General features: G+C 46.6%; 1 protein-coding gene across 3 annotated transcripts; it reads left to right on the top strand.

The window, feature by feature from the left end:
- Nucleotides 1–738: 738 nt before the first annotated feature.
- Nucleotides 739–19151, top strand: cgnb (cingulin b). 3 transcript variants are annotated; one of them, XM_048993257.1, is made up of 20 exons: nucleotides 739–926; nucleotides 7323–8256; nucleotides 8344–8441; nucleotides 8762–8831; nucleotides 9324–9445; nucleotides 9531–9663; nucleotides 10210–10422; nucleotides 10643–10791; nucleotides 11054–11171; nucleotides 11588–11800; nucleotides 11883–12083; nucleotides 12258–12506; nucleotides 12614–12784; nucleotides 13066–13227; nucleotides 15776–15865; nucleotides 15953–16036; nucleotides 16273–16391; nucleotides 16597–16705; nucleotides 16933–17096; nucleotides 17491–19151. In XM_048993257.1, the coding sequence occupies exons 2-20, from the start codon at nucleotides 7354–7356 to the stop codon at nucleotides 17627–17629; spliced, it is 3507 nt and encodes a 1168-aa protein (XP_048849214.1). In that variant the 5' UTR covers nucleotides 739–926; nucleotides 7323–7353; the 3' UTR covers nucleotides 17630–19151. The 3 variants fall into 3 exon arrangements, with proteins under 3 accessions (XP_048849214.1, XP_048849213.1, XP_048849215.1); XM_048993256.1 differs by having other exon boundaries at nucleotides 739–915; XM_048993258.1 differs by lacking the exon at nucleotides 739–926 and adding an exon at nucleotides 5665–6690.
- Nucleotides 19152–19898: the final 747 nt, after the last annotated feature.

The following is a 19898-nucleotide window of genomic DNA, read 5'->3' on the forward strand; positions in this document are numbered from 1 at the left end:
AATGCAGCAAATTTTCTAGCTATAGAAAGCGGGGTCAGCTAGTCACAAGGTGTGGATTTGCGTTTGGATAATAGGGACATATCCCTAGCAATATTGTGGAAGTACTTTGCATGCTTAGCCTATGCCCTTGTCCAGTCACTAGAGCAGTGGAGTACAGAGCTGGTCCTGGAGTGCCGCTGTCCAGCAGGATTTCTGTCCTACTTGTTCCTTGATGAATCACACCTGATCTCAGGGAGATAGTAACTCATCACAGAGGATAGAAAACTGGCTGGATACCAGCACTCCGGGGTCAAGGTTGCCTTCACCTGCCAAACAGCGATGGAGGTTCAGAACCCAACATTATTGCAACTACCAACCATGGGATTTCAACAAATGACCTTCTGAATCATGCATCTTATGCTAGAGTGTCACATTCTGCACTTGCAATTTCTCTCAGGAAAATTAAGCTTATCTATAAAATCCTGTCATCATTTTCTCACTTGCACTGAATGATAAGGGGGGGGAAATTGTTTCAAAACCCCTTTTGAGAAGTAGCCAATGTTCTGCTGATGGTTTGTTTTGGCGAATGTATTGGATTGATTGACAGCCAAAAAGGAAACAGAGAGCGCAGCGTCTGGTTGTCAGAGTCCTATTGAGGCCAGTTTGAAGAAGGACTCTGCAGCCTGTTGTTCCGCCCCCAGGTCCTCTCAGCCAATGAGGGAGTGCCGTGGGCAGGACTTAAGTCCAGCCGTCGCGAAGTAACAGGTTGCATCCGCATAGTGAATTTAATACTGCCGTCGCTGTGAAATACGAGCTGCCGGCTGCTATATTAACTTATATATATTCCTCTGCAACCTTGAGTACGATTCGAAGTGTAGTTTGAGAGAAGAAGGACTTTAACTTGATTTTGAAAGTTAAGAGCCTTTGGATCTACAGGTAAGCGATTTGTAAGTAATAAACAGGTACAGTGACGTGTTAACCCTGTTTCAATTCTGCCTTCATTTGTTTGTAAATTCGCAATTATTCCGTCTGCACAGGAAGGCTCACATACTGCTGATTGAGTTTATCGTTGAGTTACAATGGCCAGCCCATCTTGAAACAAAGAACAGGTGCAACACCTGTGGCTTTAATCTTAAACCCGTGGGTGTCGAGAGCCCTCTTAGGCTATGTTCATTTTCTTCATGCAAGTACAAATCTACACCTTGAATATTTCATTACATATGTTAATCTCCTTCCCACGAACATCTTTCGTTGCCTCTGTTAGTTTTCGTTTTCTTTTCCTAGCACGTACTCCCTCGATGCTGTTTAATTGTAGTTGCCGTAATGGCACTATTATCTTGTTTGTGTTGTATAATCAGCCTCGTTTTCGGTGTGGGAAACGGGTGCCAGTTATAATATTAATTTCCGCTATACTTTAATGCCGTTTAACGAGCACGATATGTTATTGCTTACGGACAGAATTGGGTCACTTTCCGATCTTACAGGGTTCGTAAACAGCTTAAAGGATGATAATCAACTCTGCTTTAGCACTTTCACATTTTTAATATTTGTTTATCTACTGCGTCCGTATTCACGTCTTAGTTTTTAAAACCAGAAACTTGGGTAACCTCAAAGGTACGCAACGTGAAGAAGTTTTCCCAGTTTATAAATTTATCCAGCAGCTTGTGTCGGGTCGGTTCTTATGTAAAATTAAGTTACTTAATATCCTGTACTTTTAATCATTGTTTTATTGAAAAAGTAGCTGGTCTAAGTTGCAAGATAATTGAATGTGGTGTAATGGCCATAGTAATTAGTAATTCTTCTGCTTTATTCTATTATTGTGTGTGCTGTGTCTATCATTGCGTTTTTGTTACTTTATGCCTAAATTTCCTTCGGAATTAATAAAGTATCTCTATCTGGTAACTGATAAATACATATTTCCAGCTAGGGGACAATTCAAGTCTTTTTTTTTTGGGAATCTTTCTGTAGTTGAAGCCTCTTACTGGTTTTAGTGAATTGTTCTCTGATTTAACATGATCTTGTAGGTCTGACTGTCACAAATTCATCTGAAAATACGTCTTGGAAAAACACAAACTTTTTTCATATATATTTTTTTCTCTTGTCATATTGTTCAGGGGAACTTGCCATGTAGTGGTTTGCCTGATTGCTTGGTTTCTTTGTTTTTGCTGTGTGAAATGGCTTTATGGATGTAAGTGGTATCCTTCCAATAATGTAGATTTTTAGTATAGGCTTAGTAGGAACTTCTAGCAATGTTACCATAGAGGTATGGGATAAATCTGCTGTTTACTTATTAATCATGAATGATTACAGGAAGTCATCTTTGGTTGGCATTACTTTGCATTTAGGAGCAATGCATGGGCTCTGGGTGCTTTATAATCAGTCCTCATGTGAGTTTTGGTTGGTTCAGGAGAGGGGCAGGACCTGAAAATGCCTGTGCATGGGGGCTCGGAGAAATGAGGTCAGGGTGGTGTGGATGGAGCTCGCTTACTCTAAGCGCCACACCCTGCTCTGAGGTCCCAGCCTTTCAGCTTGTTCTGTTGTCGTGCTTTTAACCTTTCAGAATTGGAGAACTAGAAGATTAATGAATACCCCTTTCAGTATTTTCTCTTATTTATGAAAATTCTTATTTGTGCAGTTTGAAGTTTAATCACCATGGGTCCTGAGATTTGGGGAGAGCAGATCAAACTTTATGCATCCTCATGGGCAGCCACACAGGAGGGCAGGTTACTGCATTAATGCCGACTGGAATCACGGCAGGTTAACAAGTCAGCATCGCACCACAGACGCTTGTGATAGCGGTAGCCTGTTAGCACTAGTGACGGCAGCAACAACACCAGTAGGTTAATGGTGGGGAAGGGGGTGTCAGCAGCAGGTTAGCGGCAACAGCTGGTGAGGGTGCAGGTTGGCAGTGCTAAAGCAGGCCGGGCTGTCTAGGGATGGCTCCTGCCTGAATAAACCAGCTTGTCTCGTATTCCAACAAACATTCTCGCGTTACACATGGGAGTTCTAGTTTTTCTAGTCTTCCTGTGCATGCAGGAGTTCCAGTCTTCTGACCACACTGCTGCTGTTTAGGGCTTTTGCACATAAATGTGTGAATGATTCCTGTGGGGTGCCTGAGATGTACTGTGAGCGAGTGTCAGGCTAGTTAACAATTTAGGTGATTTCTAATGTTCTCAATTACTTGGTAAGGCTTCCTGCTCTGGTCATTTAATCTACGATTTGAGTCGTTCATCTTTGTTTGGTGTTTATGTAAACATTCCTCCCTTACGGCAGAAATTCCACTAAACGATTGCACTGTTTATGAAGGTCAAATGGCTGAACCAGTTATACCGAGAGCTCATGTACCATGACAGGCTCGGAGGTGGCGCATGCAGCCAGGTCGGTATGGTGAGAGTGAGTTCCTAGCATAGCTGCCCCTGTTTTCTGCTCTGCATCATGTCGACAATAGGATCAGGAATGCCGCCCCCCATGTGTGTTGGCAGTCATATACTGAATGATATGCAGCAAAATACCTCCGGGAAATATGAAGGCCTTTCATAGAAGATTTTCAGCTGTTACTCGCTTCTGCTGCTGGTGTTGCGCTTGCTTGCTTCCTTCAGGGTTCACTTCCATCTCGAGACTTACCTCCCCTGTCTAATATCCCTTCTCATTGCATTGCCTGCTATGTCCAGAATTGGCCCATTTGTAATTTCTCCATATAATTAAACCCACACAAGAGTTAAAGGCACATTAACATAAGCGAATATGCTGTGCTGTGGAAAGAGATCATAGTATGAAGAAAAACTTGAATGGCATTTTTGATTAAATAGAAAAGTATAATAGTATATTAATGTTTAATGCAGACTCTGAGAGCACCCCCACACCTTTCTGAAATGCTGGATGAGCCACATGTAGGCTGCTACCCCAACACCAGCTCAATCCATCACTAAACCTTCATTTGAAATTAAAAGCTGAAACGTTTGCTTTTGATCTCAAACTGGTGGACTTCTCATGACTAGTAAACAAATGAAATGCGGACACTACCCAAGGCTGGCCAGCTGTGCACAAAATATTTTGTAAAATGCTGTTAAATTTAAGCATCAGAATTAGTTTTTGAATTTTAATTGTTAGTCATTTAGTGAAACACAAAGTATATTCTTCCTGTTAGCTTTATTTAATTTTCCAGTTTTTAAAATAGACCTTTTAAAATTCTGTATTTGGCTAAGGATCAGGGTTTCCACTGTGGCTTCATGTGTGTGGAGTTTGCATGTTCTCCCAGTTATCGTGGGGTTTCCTCCGGGTTCTCCAGTTTCCCCCCACAGTCCAAAGACATGCTATCAGGACTTGGAGTTGCCAAATTTCTGTAGGTTTGAATGAGTGGTGTGAGAGTCTGCCCTGTGATGGGTTGGTGCCCCGTCCTGGGTTGTTCCCTGCCTTGTGCCCGTAATCTCCAGGATAGGTTCTAAACCCCTACGACCCTGCATGGAACAAGTGGGTGTGGAAATGAATGGAAGGATGGATAGCTAGATGATTATGTGTGAAATACGGAAGTTGTAACATGAAGATTATGCAGTAAAATGACTCTTTACCTTGAGACGTGGATGTTGTAGAACAGGGGTAGGGAACCTGATCCATGGAGAGCCGGTGCGGGTTTTTGGGATGACCTCTCAGTCAGCCAATAATAAAGCAGCGATTCTCAACTCCAGTCCTTGGAATCCACTGTTATTGGCTGACTGAGAGGTCATCCCAAAAACCCGCACCCACACCGGCTCTCCATGGATCAGGTTCCCTACCCCTGTTGTAGAATGTTGGCATTACTGTTTGCTCCCTATGGTAGTGTGATGATGAATGTAAGCAGGGGTCTAGTCTGTTCTGCTGTCTTTGACATGTGGGTTAGGTCCCCCACCCCCCATGGCCTGCTGGTAGCTGGGTTGTGTCCAGTGCAAGTGGGGCACCAGTGTAGAACAGCCAGCTATAAAGTAAACTCTACTAAGCAAACATGTTGCGTGTAGTCAATGATTTACCTAGAGCAGCAGTGGGTAATGAACTGTGCGCCTTTATTGAACATGCACCGCCTGCTGGAATGGGTCCCTTCTCCAGCATCCCCAAGACTTTGGGCGAGCTAGCTTTGAAGCAGACTAAGTTTGGCCATTATGTGGGTCCCGATCCAGAGACTAGCACAGGCACAGACACCATGCAATGGTCAAGGAGCCCCCCCCAAATTTTACATTATAGCTTCTGTCAGGTTTCATATACCAATGGCATTAGGGTTACAAAGGCATGACATACTCACCGTATGATAATCTCAGGAAATATCACGGTATCATAGTGTAGGATAGTTAATAAATTATTTTCCATTAGAAGGACCCTTAAAAGAATGAAAACAAGGATTATTTTGGTTGAACAAGCACTTTATTATAGCTAAAGCTATAATTTTTTTAATGGAAGCATAAAAAGTGTCCTTTTTGGAAATTAGCAAAACTGTACAACTGTTTGAACAAAGGAAAATAGGAAGAGAAAACGAGCAGAGTCTTTAGATAACTCTGTATTTTATTAATATTTATAAACATAATCTAGCAAAATGTCATCAAGCTAAAAAAACCTTAAGCCTAATTTATAAAAACAAACCATTTAAAAAATAGTCAATGCTGAAACTTTTTTTTTTTTCCTGATCCTACTGATTTGGAGTGAAAAATATGGCTGCAACATGCAAAATACACCAGTATTTGAAATATACATTAATATTTCAGATATGGGATATTTAGGTAATGGTGTTATCTATATCCAGTTCTTGGATCTGCACAAAAAACTAGAATTTTAATTTTTTCCCCAATCAGCAGAATCATTAACACCCCTGCTCGAAAACAAGAAATCAATCACCGTAGTTTGTTACAGTAAACAACGTCTTTGTGAAGTTTGCTGATCTCAGGTGGAGATGAGTCTGCCTACATGGATGGGGTCCAGGAACTGTCTGAGTGGTTCTCGGCAAACAACCTAGCTTTGAACACCAAGACAAAGGAGATCATCCTGGACTTCAGGAAAAACAGGGCAGATCCACTGCCCCTCCACATCAAGGGTGACTGTGTGGAGAGGGTCCCCACCTTTACCTTCCTGGGCACCACAATCTCTTCTGACCTCTTCTGGACTGAGAACACAACAGCTGCCATCAAGAAAGCACAGCAGCATCTGCGTTTCCTGAGTGCTCAGGAAGAAGAACATCCGTGAGAAGCTGCTGGTTACCTTCTACCGCTTCAGCATTGAGAGCATTCTAACCTTCTACCTACAGTATTCAGTACAACCCCCCCCCCCCAAAGAGTGTGGTGTACCTGAGCTGCTACACCCTTGTGTCTCCAGTTTCACTCTGGTGCCCTTTATCTTCAAAGAGCCCATGTTACATTCCTACACTGGATACACAAGAAAATGAGGAAGTAAAACCGAACAAGGAAATCTTTCTTGCTGCCTGTAACCCTGCTGCCGAAAGTGCCCCTTCAAGGGTGTTGAGAGACTGAGAAAGAGACAGAGAGACGTAGTAGATGGTGCCTTGGGATCAGAGGAATTGTAGACGAGCAGCAGAAATCTCTGCTGGAGTCTCTGCTTAAGGGCTTGGCTGCGGGCTTTGAGTGAAAGCTTTACACTGCCGCCCACGCAGGCGGAGTGACAGCTTGCTGGGGGCTCATTCTCACAGGTGGGGTGGGAGGTGGGCCGGTTAGTTGGTCCGAAAGAGCCTGGAAGGTCAGTACTGCTGTGGGCTGTTTGCTCAGTTCATGGGTTATTTTATTTGTATGTGACAGCGATGCTACTGAGATGTAAAGAGATGTTACTGTTTCAAGTACGTCTGCAGATTATTATTTTTTTGATCCAATTACTGTTGGATATAATGCATAATTGAATTTTAGTGTAAAAGGTATCAGTTTAATCTGTTTAAATTATTGAAAATTCACGAGCTGAATTGCTGTTCTGGCATTCAGTTAATTCATATGTTAATCAAATTTTTCAAAACGCCATAAACTATTTTCATATGAGAATATATGAACATGACTGTAGTGTGTAATCCATATACTTGTTTTTATATTAACCTGCAATAAGATCTTTGCACGGTGACAAACCTTCCAACTTATCTTTCACAATTGCAGATGTGCACATGTCCAGATGTAAATGCAGCGTAAGGTCAATGTGCTCCTCTGAATGTGCACCTACTGTATAGTGACCCCTCCTCTGGATCGCGGTGAAGTTCAGTCTCCTGACTGAGCGTGTGCCACCTCGCCCTCTGCGATCCATGTTTTATTTCTGACTTCCTAGCTTCTGGAAGCTTAGTTTCCTTTATCAGATTATAAATGGGCTGTTTTCCTCTTGTCTTCATGCAGGTCCTCTTCAGCCTGGACGCCCTGTGCAGGGATGAGCTCTCTCTCTGCAGACAGGAAGGCACCGCTGGACTATGGTGTCCAGATCCGCTTCATCAAGGACCTGCATGAAACCGGAGGGGTGTATCAGGGAGGCAGGAGCAAGGGCAACAGTCCCAGCAGCACCACCTCTAAGTATGGGGTGGCCGTCAGAGTGCAGGGGGTGTCCGGACAGCCCTACGTGGTCCTGAAGGAGGGCGAGAGGGCAGACTCATATGGGGTCCAGCTGAAGGCCCCGCCCCTGAGCCCCGGGGTAGAGGAGACCGTGAACCCATACATGTCAAAAGGGGAAGGCCAGCTCCTGCGCCGGGGCCGTTCTCAGGACTCCCTACTGGAGGGGGAGGTCCAGGGGGTCCCACTGAGCAGGCCCCCAGGGGATGGTCGCTCTGGGAGCAGCGGGAACCTGAGTGGGGGGACTGTGGTGGAGGCAGAGCAAAAGTACAATAGAGAGGACAGCGAAAAGAACGGGAGCCATCCTCTGCTGGCAGATTCCTTCCCAGAACCACCTCCTCCGGTCCACTTTTTGGAAGACCCCACCCCAGCTGTCGACACAAACTCCATCAGCCCTGTCGACAGGCTCATCAGCAAGTTTGATGGTGGTGGCCGTAGCAACAGCACTAAGTGGCGCACTGGAGAGCAGGGCCCTCTGGAGAGCCGCAAGTCTCCTTCCAGTCTGCTCTCTAGCAGCAGTGAGTCGGATGCCTCCTTGTCCTGCTCTCTTCCTGCTCCAAATCCATACGCTTCCCTGCCTTCCTCCTCCTCTGCCTCATCTGTCAGCAGCCTGGGGAGGAGGTCTGGCTCCCTCTCCAGGTCAAAGGCCGCCTCTTCTAGGCCTGCCTGCTGGTCTCCAAACAGACCTGAGTCCAAACAAGTACAGTCAGTTGCAAGTGAGATGCAGGTGAGTGACTGAGCAGTGGGTGCAGAATACCTGTGTTCTTGCTTAAATTGTTGCTCTGCATAACCTTTGGCCTTGTTTTGCATGAAGGCCACTCCTGACCTCCTGAGGGACCAGGGACAAAGTGCAGAGACAAACGGCAAGGAGGACCAACGGAAACAAGCCATCTACAATATCTTAAAAGAAGGGTAAACTGAAGGCTGTTTCTGATGCTGCATTTGGGCTGTGGGGTTCACATTGACAGTTAGCCTGTATGACAAGCTGCCCCTTGGCAAAGTGCACAGTAGTCGGCACTGGCGTCCTCCCCCAGGCATGATCCCACGCGTGACCAAGCAAATTCATTAAGTATTAGTTAAGATGCCTCTTATCTATGTCTTAACTTAGTCTTTAAGTTTGTGTTAAAATGTCAGTGGCACAGTGACTTCATTTTTCTGTCAAATGGTTGCTTCCAGCTTACAGTAGCTTGTCCCTCTCTTGCTCTGTCTCTTTCTATTTCTGTCTCTCTCAGGACCAATGAAAATGATGCATCCCTCAAGCGCAAAGTGGACTTTCTTTTTGAAAAGACGCTGAGCCCAAAGGTATGTTTCGACATCAGCGTGTTCCCGCTTGAAGCACCTTGATTTGAATGCCTCTAGGACAGTTGCATGTAGAAAACTGAACGTTTATCCCACGTCTTAGAAAATATATTGAGTTATCGTGAATCGCTATTTTGCCTAAAAAAATCTAGATGTGGTTCTTGATCCATATCATCCAGCCGTGTGTGTGTGTGTGTGTGTGGCCTGTCCTGATTTTAATTATAATCCTAGGAGGGGGTTAATGCTAAAGGAGGAGTTGGGGTCCTGTACTACCAGGAAGAAAAGAAAGAAGTGGAGATGGGTCTTCTCCATGAGAGACAGAACATTGTCCTGTGCTGGGGTCTACTGCAGTGTGCCTGTAACTAGGCAGTGGGCAGTAGATTTTCATGACTATAGCTGGCCTTTGCCTTGTCCAGTGCACTAGTTGATGCAGGATGATATCTTACTCTGAAGAACTGTTCCACTGTGAGACATCTGAATTCTCATGCCCGCCAGAGCCAGAAGGGTGGTGGTGATCAGTTCCCCAAGGCGGAGCTGGAGGACTTTCTGGAGAAGAACTTGCGACTGCAGGAGCAACTGGACAAGATGAAGGCTGAGCTCCAGGAAGCCCAAACTGAGTGAGGGGCGGGAGGCCTGGGGCGGGGGGTGGAGATGTGTGACCATGTGACAGGGATGTTGAAGGTGCCCCGCCCCCCCCCCCAGGCTGACGCAGCTCCGGATGGATAGGGAGGAGGCTGAGGCTCGCGCCCGCGTCCTGGAGGACCAGCGTGCTCAGCTGCAGGAGGAGCTGCGGCAGCTGTCTGAGGGAACGACCCAGACGGACTCACTGAGAACGGTGTGCAAGCACACGCCTGGCCATGTTCCACTGCCGCTGCCACGCTAACGTGATACTTTGAATATGTAAATTGGGGAGACCGTAGCTTCTACTGAGACCAGGGAGCTTAAAGGCCACAAACTGGTTGTTTATTGGGGGTGGGTGCATGAATGTAGGAGGTTCTGGGGTGGGTGGCTGCTCACCAAGCAGTGTCCTCATGGTGCTGGATAGCTACTGTGGTCCAGTCCCACATCTTCCAAATGTCTGTAAATTTATGTAACTGGGCTTTGCTAAACTCTGCAACATAACTATTCATGAAGCATCTGTAAAACAAGCTTGTACTTCAGAATCCTTAAATCACAATTATCTTGAATCATTACCAAAAAACATGAGTCTTTTTTTTTTTTTTTTTTTTTTTTTTTTTTTTTTTTAACCGTGGGTGGGAATGGGGAGAGATGGCTTCCTGCATGATCTGAAATCAGCATCAGCTTGGTTCTCTGCCATTCACCGTTGTTAAGTGATACTTGTCTGAAGATGCAAGGCGCTGCCTTTTCCCTGCATCCCCAGGATGTGCTGTCGCTGCAGGCAGAGCTGGCGGAGGCAGCGGCTCTGCGTCAGCGTCAGGAAGAGACCCTGCGGCAGCGAGAGCGCGAGCTGACCGCCCTGAAGGGGGTGCTGAAGGATGAGGTGGCCACGCATGACCAGGAGATGGAGGCCCTGAGGGAAGAGTACAGCCAGGACATGGAGAAGCTGAGGAGAAGCATGGAGGAGGTCACACAGGTACATGCCCTCATATGGACATGTGCGGTAGCCTCAGGCACACGCTGATCACCATGGCTGCGTGTGTGTGTGCCAGTCTGTGGGAATGGAGGCGAGTACCCAGTGTACTTCCTGGCTGTTCTACTGCTGAAGGGCCCCAGTCAAATTTCTATGCAAAGCACCCTTGACTTTTAGTACTGCATCCCTCCCTCACACCCTCCCCCCCATGCCCGCCCCCCAGTCACAGCTGAGCATCGAGGCCGAGCGTGAGCGGGTCAACGCCACAATGCTGTCCCTGCAGCAGCAGCTAGATGCCTGCAGAGATGAGACTGACCACTGGAGGGCGCAGTTTGACTCCACCAGGGATGAACTTCTTGGCACCAAACAAGAGTGAGTAGCTGCCATGGTTACATCTAAAACACTGTCAATTTTTTTTCTATTGTTTTTTACACCACTTTGGTCCACTACCTTTTTTTTTTTTTTTTTTTTTTTTTTTTTGGACACCCTCCCGCAATATCTGTACAGTTATGTGTGTGACCCTCAGATTATCAGTAATGAGAAATGAAGACATGAAGGTAACCAGTGGAAGTGCCTGGGCTTAGTGCAGTGGTGAATGGCTGAATGGTGTTAACTGTGTGCTGGTGATATCTAGGCTCATGAGTGCTCAGCTGGAGAAGGATGAGTTTGAGGAGGAGCTGAAGGACCTGCAAGACAGACTAGTGGCCATGAAGAAACAGATTCCAGGGCCAGGCATGCAAACGCAGAACTCGGTAATGTGCACACATGCGTGACACAAACTGACATGCATGCGCAGTGGAGTAATACAAAAGTGAATGGGCTGGAAAGCCCCATGTATACAGGCCTGTCTTTATAAGCAGGGCTGCATACAGCTGCATTCCTCACTGCACGCTCTCACCCCCAGTTTACTCGCGCTTAGTTTTTTGCACATTTCACCTAGTTTACCCAAGAACAAAGCATTCTAACAAAGTTTGGAACAGCATTGCAAAACGAAGAGGTGTGTGATCCAGCAGTGATGTTTGTAGCATTGAGTAATGGCCACTCTCAGCTCTAGCTGTTTATTAGGTCAGCTTGTCTTGACTCTGCAGGGCAGCCCTGAGAAGCTGAGATGTTGATCTTGTTCATTCTCCATGATTCTCCATGTTCAACCCTGGGCTCCCTGTGTCAGGACCTGCAGACCAACCTCAAGCAGGCCCACCTGGAGCTAGAGAAGAAGCAGGAAGATCTGGAGAAGACTAAAGCAGAGGTCATCTCATTGAAGAAAAACTGTACGAAGCTGGAAGCTGAGCAGTCTGAGACGAGGGCTGAGATGGACAGACTGAGGGATCAGTCACAGCGGGACAAAAAGGAGCTGGCAAAAGCCCTGGAGAAGATTAAGCAGGTATGACCTCAGCATGGCCACAGGAAGCAGGAAGTTTATGAGCTCTCCTCTCACGGTCTTCATTTTGGTATATGTGGACCAGCCCCCGGAGCTGCAGGAGCTGGGCACTGTGCGCGTGGAGACGACCCGTCTGAAGGACAGCCTGGCGGAGAGCGAGCGGGAGCTGCAGGCCCATAGGGACCAGCTGGGTGCCGCACAAAAGGAGCTGCTTGCCCAGAAGGAAGCCCAGCAAGCAGTGGTGGAGACTAACAGCCGGCTCAGGGAGAGGCTCAGCCGCCTGGAGGTGAGGTGATCTGCCATCCCTGTTGACTGCTCCTGTTTATGGACCTGAAACTATAGAAGTTAAAGGTGAAGCCTGGGGTCTTTTGGCAGGTGAACTTTGTGGGTCTTTTGGGTTGTGAGAGCACTTGCACATGCGCACTCTCTCACTCTTTGGCTCACTGGCATCTGGCCCCAGACGCAGCTCCAATCCAGCGTGTGCTTGAACTCGGAGGCTGAGCAGGCCCTGGAGGAGCAGAACCAGAGCCTGCGAACCCAGCTGGAGGAGGCGCGGCGCGGAGCAGTGCGACTGAGCCAGGAGCGTGAGGAGCTGAACCGTCGGCTTGAAGAGCGTGAACGTGAGAGGGAGGCACTGCGCCGGGGCAAGGGGGACCTGGAAGAGCAGAAGAGGCTCCTGGACAGAGCGCTCGAGAAGCTCAGCAAGGAGGTATCTGCCTGCCTCCCTACAGCTCTACGAACTGTTGTTCCTGTGGGGAAGCTTCTATAAATAACACCTACAGCATGCAGATCATGGTTCCACCCCCCCCCCCCCAGATGGAGCAGCTGAGTATGGACTCCAGGCAGGGTGTGCAGGGCCTGCAAGTGCAGCTGGAGGAGCTGCGAGAGCGCTCACGCCGGGAGCAGCTGGAAGGCCAGCGGCAAGCCAAGGAGCGGCTGGCCGAGCAGCAGCGGGCACAGGCCTCCCTGAAGAGCCTGCAGGAGGAGGTAGGGAAGAGGGTCGTGCTACCTGGGCAGTTTCCGTGTCTTTAACCAGGAAGCAGTGGTATGCTTACAGGTCCCTGTGTGAGATTTTTGAGATTCCCTACAGCCATTTTGGTTCCTACAAGGAAGGATGCATTGAGCTTCAGTATATTTGGATCAGTCATGTGCTTTGGGGGTGAGGGAGACTCAGCTCTTGTCAGTCATGGGTTTAACTACCTCCTAGAGTGTGACGTTTTCTATAATCTGAGAACCAGTAAATGAGGGGTGTCCTCTGGGTTCTCCAGGTGTCTCGGCTGAAGAAGGAGCTTCTGGTATGCAGTGAGGAGAGGGACAGTGCCCTGCTGGATAAACAGCTTCTCAGCAACCGCCTCAAACATCTGGAGGAGGAGTTGGATGCGGAGCGGGCCTCCCTGTCTGAGAGGGCCAGGGAAGTGAGAGGCCTAGAGGTGAGGGGAGCAGAACATGAGCAGTGTCACTTAGATGCACTCATACTAACTGATCCATACTGTGCCCAAGAATGTTCCAGTTCTTCTGACTAGCGTGATCGCGCTGCACCATGCCCAGGCGCAGTACACAACCGTGCCCTGCCCTGCTTGGAGAGGTGTGCTAGAGCACCATTAGTCGGACTCGGGCACAGTATGGATACATTGTGTTCACCAACCGTGCTCGGGTACAGAATGCAGACATGGCATCGATGATGTGATTGACACAGTGTACATGCACCCATGTACACTATACATGAACCAAACCCGGTAGGACCGGACTGGGTGTGCTGTTCAGATTGCATCATTTTCTTTTTTTTTTTTTTTTTTTCAGAATTGCATTGTGAAAAAAGTGTGGTGGAGAGTTTTGGGGGCTGGGGGGAGAAGAGGATCAGTATGGATATGATTTGTTATATGGATTCTGAGAGGGTGCTACTCTGACAAATGGGAGGGGGGGGAAGCTATGCAAAACTGAAGTATCTCTCCTCTGATCAAGAATAATCTTTATTTATATAGCAGCACTTCATACAAGGAATGCAGCTCACAGTACCTCACACATCAAAATAAACCCAAAGACATTGAAGCAACTAACATACAGGTCAATGAAATGATACTCGGTGACAGAAGTCGTCATAGTCCTATTTGGATGTAATTTGGTACATGTGCAGACCAATAATGTGTATGTAAATTATTCAATTTTTAAGGAGCTGGCACATCTAGTCACTAGACGCAGAGGATGCCTCGTAGATGCAGTAGACAGCATTATCAGCACATGATGGAGTTCGCATTGTGGGTTTACATGAGGCCAGGTGGTCGTATCTTGCGATTGCCCAACATGTGGGACATGCAGATGTCAATCACCTGATGTTGGAACAAATGGGCACGTGAGGACACCCACACACATTGTGAAGCTTTTAGTCACCCAAGACAGACACTTAGGGAGGATTGTCATATTGTGTGACAAGCATTACAGAACCCCATGACATCTGCACCTGCCATTCGGACACAGATATAGGAACACCCTCTGTCACCCCGCACTGTGTCTTCACTGGCATCAGCCGGACCATGCATAGGCTGGCGTCAACACCAGTGTAGAGACGGCTGCATTTGGAGTAGTGCCGTAACCGGGAGGCATGAACTGATGAATAGCGTCGTACCATGATCAATGATGAATCTTGGTTCTGCATTACCACGGATGACCACTGTGTATGCGTATGGCAGCACCGAGGGGAGAGGACCAGTCCTGCCAGTGTTGTGGAGAGACGCACTGGCATTACTCCTGGCATCAGTGTGGGGAGCCATAGGGTATGACTTCAGGTCATCTCTGAGAGTGATTGGGGGGACCCTGACGGCACAGCACTATGTCAGTGACATCCAGCATCCGCATGTCTTGCCCCTCCTAAGATTGGTGTCTTGTTGAAAGTATCCTGGTACAGTCTACATACGGCACGTGTGTCTATGGACTGGCCTGTGGCCAGCCAGGTCCCCCGATTTTTACCCCAATTTGAATATGTGTGGGATGAGTTCTAATGTCAACTCAGACCCAGTGCCAATCTGCTGGATCTCGAGGGCCAGTTACACCAGCCACGAGAGAGGATGCAACGGCTGTACGACTCCTTCCGCAATGTATCGCCGCATGAATTCAGGCCCGGGGGGGGGAGCCACACCCTACTGACGTGGGGCCAGCAGTGTGTCCTTACTGGCAACTCTGTGTTCCATTTTGATCTGATATTGTATTCATTGTCGCCTGACCTTTCACCACATACAGATTCATTTCATTTCTACCGTTATGTCAGGGTGCTTTTTGTCACTGAGTGTAGAAGGATGGAATCAGACTAAGTAATATGGAATTAAACTCCTCACCATTACTTTCTACTGTAAAAAAGAAATGGAAAATGGATAATATAAGCGCCCCTAAAGGTTACAGCAGTTTCTTGTTTATCTGTTCACCAACATTAAAAAAAAACTCCATGAGCAGCACATTATGCTTGATTATCTAACTGCTTAAAACAGAGTAGCATAATAACCTATAGTTAGATACTAGTATGATGTTAATGTAGTCTGTTTCTATAAGTTCTTGCAGTTAGATCCCTTGCATAAATTGACTTGAAGCTAGGACGATCACTTTATTGCAATTAACTGTGATTTTAGCATATAGCATGATGTGTGCAATTCTGACATGGTATGGTTGAGTTTCAACAGTGGTTCATGCACATTGAGTCCATGGTTATGATTAGATGCTTACTGTTGGCGATGTCTGTCTGTAACAGTATAGTAAGTACTGGTGCTAAAGAAAAGTAATACCGCATTTTCGAAAGCTATTCAGTATCATGGTACCTTTTCAGTACCAATATTCCTTGCAGCACTAGTCTGCACTGAATTCCCAGTGCATGGGTCCCATACTTTTCCAAATCATCTTGTATGCATAGCATGATTAGCAAAATTCATGGCATTGCATGCATGGTTTACGCATGGCGGTGTCTCCGTCATGACCTGGCTTTGTGTGTTGCAGGACAAGGTGAAGACCCTGGAGCTGGAGCTTGATGAAGAGAAGAGTAGCGTAGAGCTGCTCAGCGAGCGAGTAACTCGCAGCCGTGACCAGGTGGGTACCCGGGCTCTGCCCACTCTGCAAGGGGAGGAGCCTCTGGCCTGTTTCCTGTGTCTCATGTGACCCGTCCTTTACACTCAGGTGGAGCAGTTGCGGTCGGAGCTGATGCAGGAGAGGTCCTTCAAGCAAGACCTGGAACTAGACAAGGGAGCTTTGGATAGACAGGTGCAAACCATCAGCTTTCCTACTTTACTCGCTGGATCTGCATGTCAGAGCAGTAATTCAGTATCACTGCAGCTCCTGTCCACCTTTCCCCACTAACATCAATTTTAAAGTGACGTAAACGGGCAGGTGTGATTTCTGTAAGATCTTCATGGCAGGTGATGGTTTTGAGAGGTTACTTCTCTCAGTGTTCACGAGTATGGTGCGGTATGGAGACCACTCTCTTGCCTGTGCCTCAGCTGAAGGACCTGAAATCTCAAGTGGAGGAGCTGAGAGACCAACCACGCCCCACCTCTGGGGTTTCCCAGCTAGAAAGCAGAATCCAGGAACTGGAGGACAGGCTGCACAGTGAAGAAAGGTGCTGGAGCTCCCTTTCTCAGTCACACACAGATGCACCATGGATACACTCATACTGTATGCTTGTTTGGTTGTATTTGAGGGGATTTTTCAGCCTGCATCCACATGTCTTCCCCCTCCTAGAAGAGAATATCCTTGTACAGTCTTAGAACTCAACCTTGTTGAGTTAATCAAACATCCTGAACGATCAAAATGGTTTCTGTTAGGGAGAAGAGCAGCATACAGTCAGCACAGCGCCGCTTGGAAAGGAGGCTGAAGGAGGTGAACATCACCCTGGATGAGGAGAGGAACCGGCACGCCGAGCAGAAGGAGCAGGTGAGAATGGCCCTGAGCTCATGGCCACACATGGGTCAGGCCGCTGTTGGCAGACTGGGGAACGCAGTGCAGCCTTTTCATGGTGTCCATGTGTTTGATTGCAGTGATATGTAATGCCACTGCGCCTTGAACAGTACTAAAGACCCCTGAACATTTGCATAATATACATGCACATACACAAATGCATGCACACTCTCTCACACTCTGCTCCCTCTGGCACCCTGCAGATGGCTCTACGTGTGAAAGCGCTGAAGCGGCAGGTCGACGAGAGTGAGGGCGAGGTGGAGCGTCTTGAAGGGCTGCGCAGGAAGGCTTTAAGGGATGCAGAGGAGCACCTGGAACAGAAGGATGTGCTGCAGGCCCGTGTGTCTGCCCTGGAGACGGAGCTTAGGTGAGTATCATTCTGCCTGCTGGCCCAGGAAGACAGGCAGTTTACTCTGATGGTTCAAGACCTTGAAAGAGAGCTGTCTGTGTATGTGTATGTGTGGCATGCATTGAGTATGGCGCTTTTGTAATTATTACATTGTGGGGACCGGATTTTCCCACAGTGTGATTTTGAAAACCTGTACATTTTTACCTTGATGGGACATATTTTTCTGGACTCCACAAGGATGATAATTTAATAGAAATCTGTGACCAAACGGGTCAAAACTCTTGTATTTAGTTTGATTATTTATGGTTAAGGTTAGAGCTGGGTTAGGGTTAAGGATGTCAAAGCTGGGATTAGGGGATGAGAAATGAAATGATTAAGTAGTGATTGAACACACGGTGTCATCTGCTTTCAGACGGAAGGCTCAGCAGTTGCGCCGGCCCACCCTGGACTCGACTCTGAGCTCCGAGGATGACGCTGAGGATGGCTGCTTCAGTGCATCCAGCCTCCCCTCCACCCTGATCGAGCCCCACCTCCAGAACAGCAGCTGCTAGGTCAGGACCAGCGCAGGTTCCCCTGGGCACCCTCTGCTCTCTTGGGTATTTCCTAGATACTGTGGTGTCAAATAGCTTTGGAAACACTGTATTGTATCATTTTAATTCCACGTAAAAGTTCAAATATGTGTTTGTATTACTTAATCCGTGACAGGCTGGCAGCGCCTAGTATAGTCAGCCCTGGCATTTTCTGTGCATTTCCACCAGGCATCACTATGCTGAGAACTCGCCACACGCCACTGATTTCTCAGTCTGTGGCCCTGGGATATGAACTTAAGCATTAGGTGTGTATGAGAAATGCAGAAGACACTCGGTTTTCTACAGAAGGCATTAATCCAAAACAAATTTCTGTGTAACATCTTGGTTCCCCGTCCTGCTTGTCAGCACTGCATTGTTGCTCTGAGATGTAATGGTCCACAGCATGAAGCCCATTCTCAGGCCAATATATCACCTCTTCAGATAAGTTTAATTCTAACCAATGTAACACAATGAGTTTTTGTATGTTTCCCTACTAATTGGCCTATTTATTCACATTTGTTTCTTGGTGTGTGGCGTCTCCACGCTGTTCTCTGTTCAGTGGCAGTTCTTGTTTGCTGGGGGGTTCGGGATGCACACTGGCGGTTTGACACGACTACTGTGGTGATATGCTGGGAGGGAGACACACGCACACACACACAGATCTATATTAAAGGAGGGTTGGAAGCTGGCTAACATTAAGGATGTTATAGGACAGTCCAGTCCTAGTAGGTCACAAATGTACTGGCTTTACTTCTGAGGTCTTTGGAAATTTAACAGTAGTCAGTCAGTGACTGAACTTCAACACTAATTCCACACCAAATGAAGCTAATCCAAAGAAATTCATCTCGTGATGCTTCTATTAGGCTGACACTTAAACTCTTGCTTTATATGGGAATTTCTCAGTGAAAGAGGCACCACCAGTGTTCATTTCATGGATAAACGTTTTATGGACATTAACTGAAGTTAGTGAGACCCTCCTGTTGATCTAAAAACAGGTTTGACGTGCCCTGTTATGTATATATAACCACACAGCCGGATGAGAGAACCCAGAATATTCAAGCCTACCAGAATGTCTGTGTTTATACAACATTCCTGCACACACTGACACCTGTATTCATGGCTTTTCATCTCCTTGGTTTTGATAAATCCTGATGCCTTAAAATTGTGAAAATTGTTCCTATTACGAGATCTGTGCTTTTGAAATTAATTGTACATATCTGTTCTGTTTGTCAGTGATTTAATTTCAGTGTTTGATTTAAAGACGCTAAGCTGAATATATAATATGTATTTTTAATGGAATAATTCATCTTGTGGCAAAAGATGGCATGGTTTTACAAAGCTGTTGACTTTGTGTTTGTTTTTTTCAAATAAAATTTTACATTCTGATAATACTGTCCCCTCTGTCCCATTATGACAGTGCCATTGTATTTATTGACACAGTGAAATATTCTACGGCAAATGCTGCCGAAAATAAAGCAACAAACATATAAGGGATAAATGTGAACTGCGTGTGTCTCTAATCATTACTTATAATAGGTTTGTAACTGAGTGCTGTACGTGGCCCTTCTTCCCTAATCAGGACTTTGTGCAAACGTACTGCTCAGCTGCTATAGGCACCAGTGTTAGACTGGTAAATCAGACGATTTTCTTTGATCTGTATGACCCTTTGGCATTTGTACATTTATCAGATGTTCTGGGAATTTTACAAGTGCAAGGGAATCATGCACTTAAGTTTGCCTGTGGATTGTCACTGTCAGGAGTGTTGGATGCTCTTATATACTAGCCACTGTTTGCTACATTTCTCATGTCTTGTGCACCAAGGTTTCATAAATGTACAAGTGGATGATTAAAGTCTTGTATTGGTTGCTTGGAGTGGGTGAAATGGATGGATGGATGCTAAGAACCTTGCTCTGTTGTGCAAGGGCAGTGCCAAGTGGTAGCTTGGAGTAGCTAAAGAAACCCCAAGATTCAGCCTAGCTACTTCAAAGCAACCCTAATATTTCATTATGAAAACTTTTTATGATCAAAAAAATCATTCATAAACTTAATGATTTTGTGTTGTACTTACTGAAAATGAATGAATATATTTTTTTTCCAAAGCTAATTGGTAAGTCATATGAGAACGAGTTAATTATCTAGTCATTGCGCTCAAGCAGAATATAATTTGCGAATTTGGCAGTGCAAACGGAAAACTCCAGAAACTGCAACCACTGCTATCTCCAGTGAAATGATGGACTGAACTTGCTTAAGG

The sequence above is a fragment of the Brienomyrus brachyistius genome, chromosome 23, assembly GCF_023856365.1.
Source record: "Brienomyrus brachyistius isolate T26 chromosome 23, BBRACH_0.4, whole genome shotgun sequence".
NCBI classification, from domain to species: domain Eukaryota; kingdom Metazoa; phylum Chordata; class Actinopteri; order Osteoglossiformes; family Mormyridae; genus Brienomyrus; species Brienomyrus brachyistius.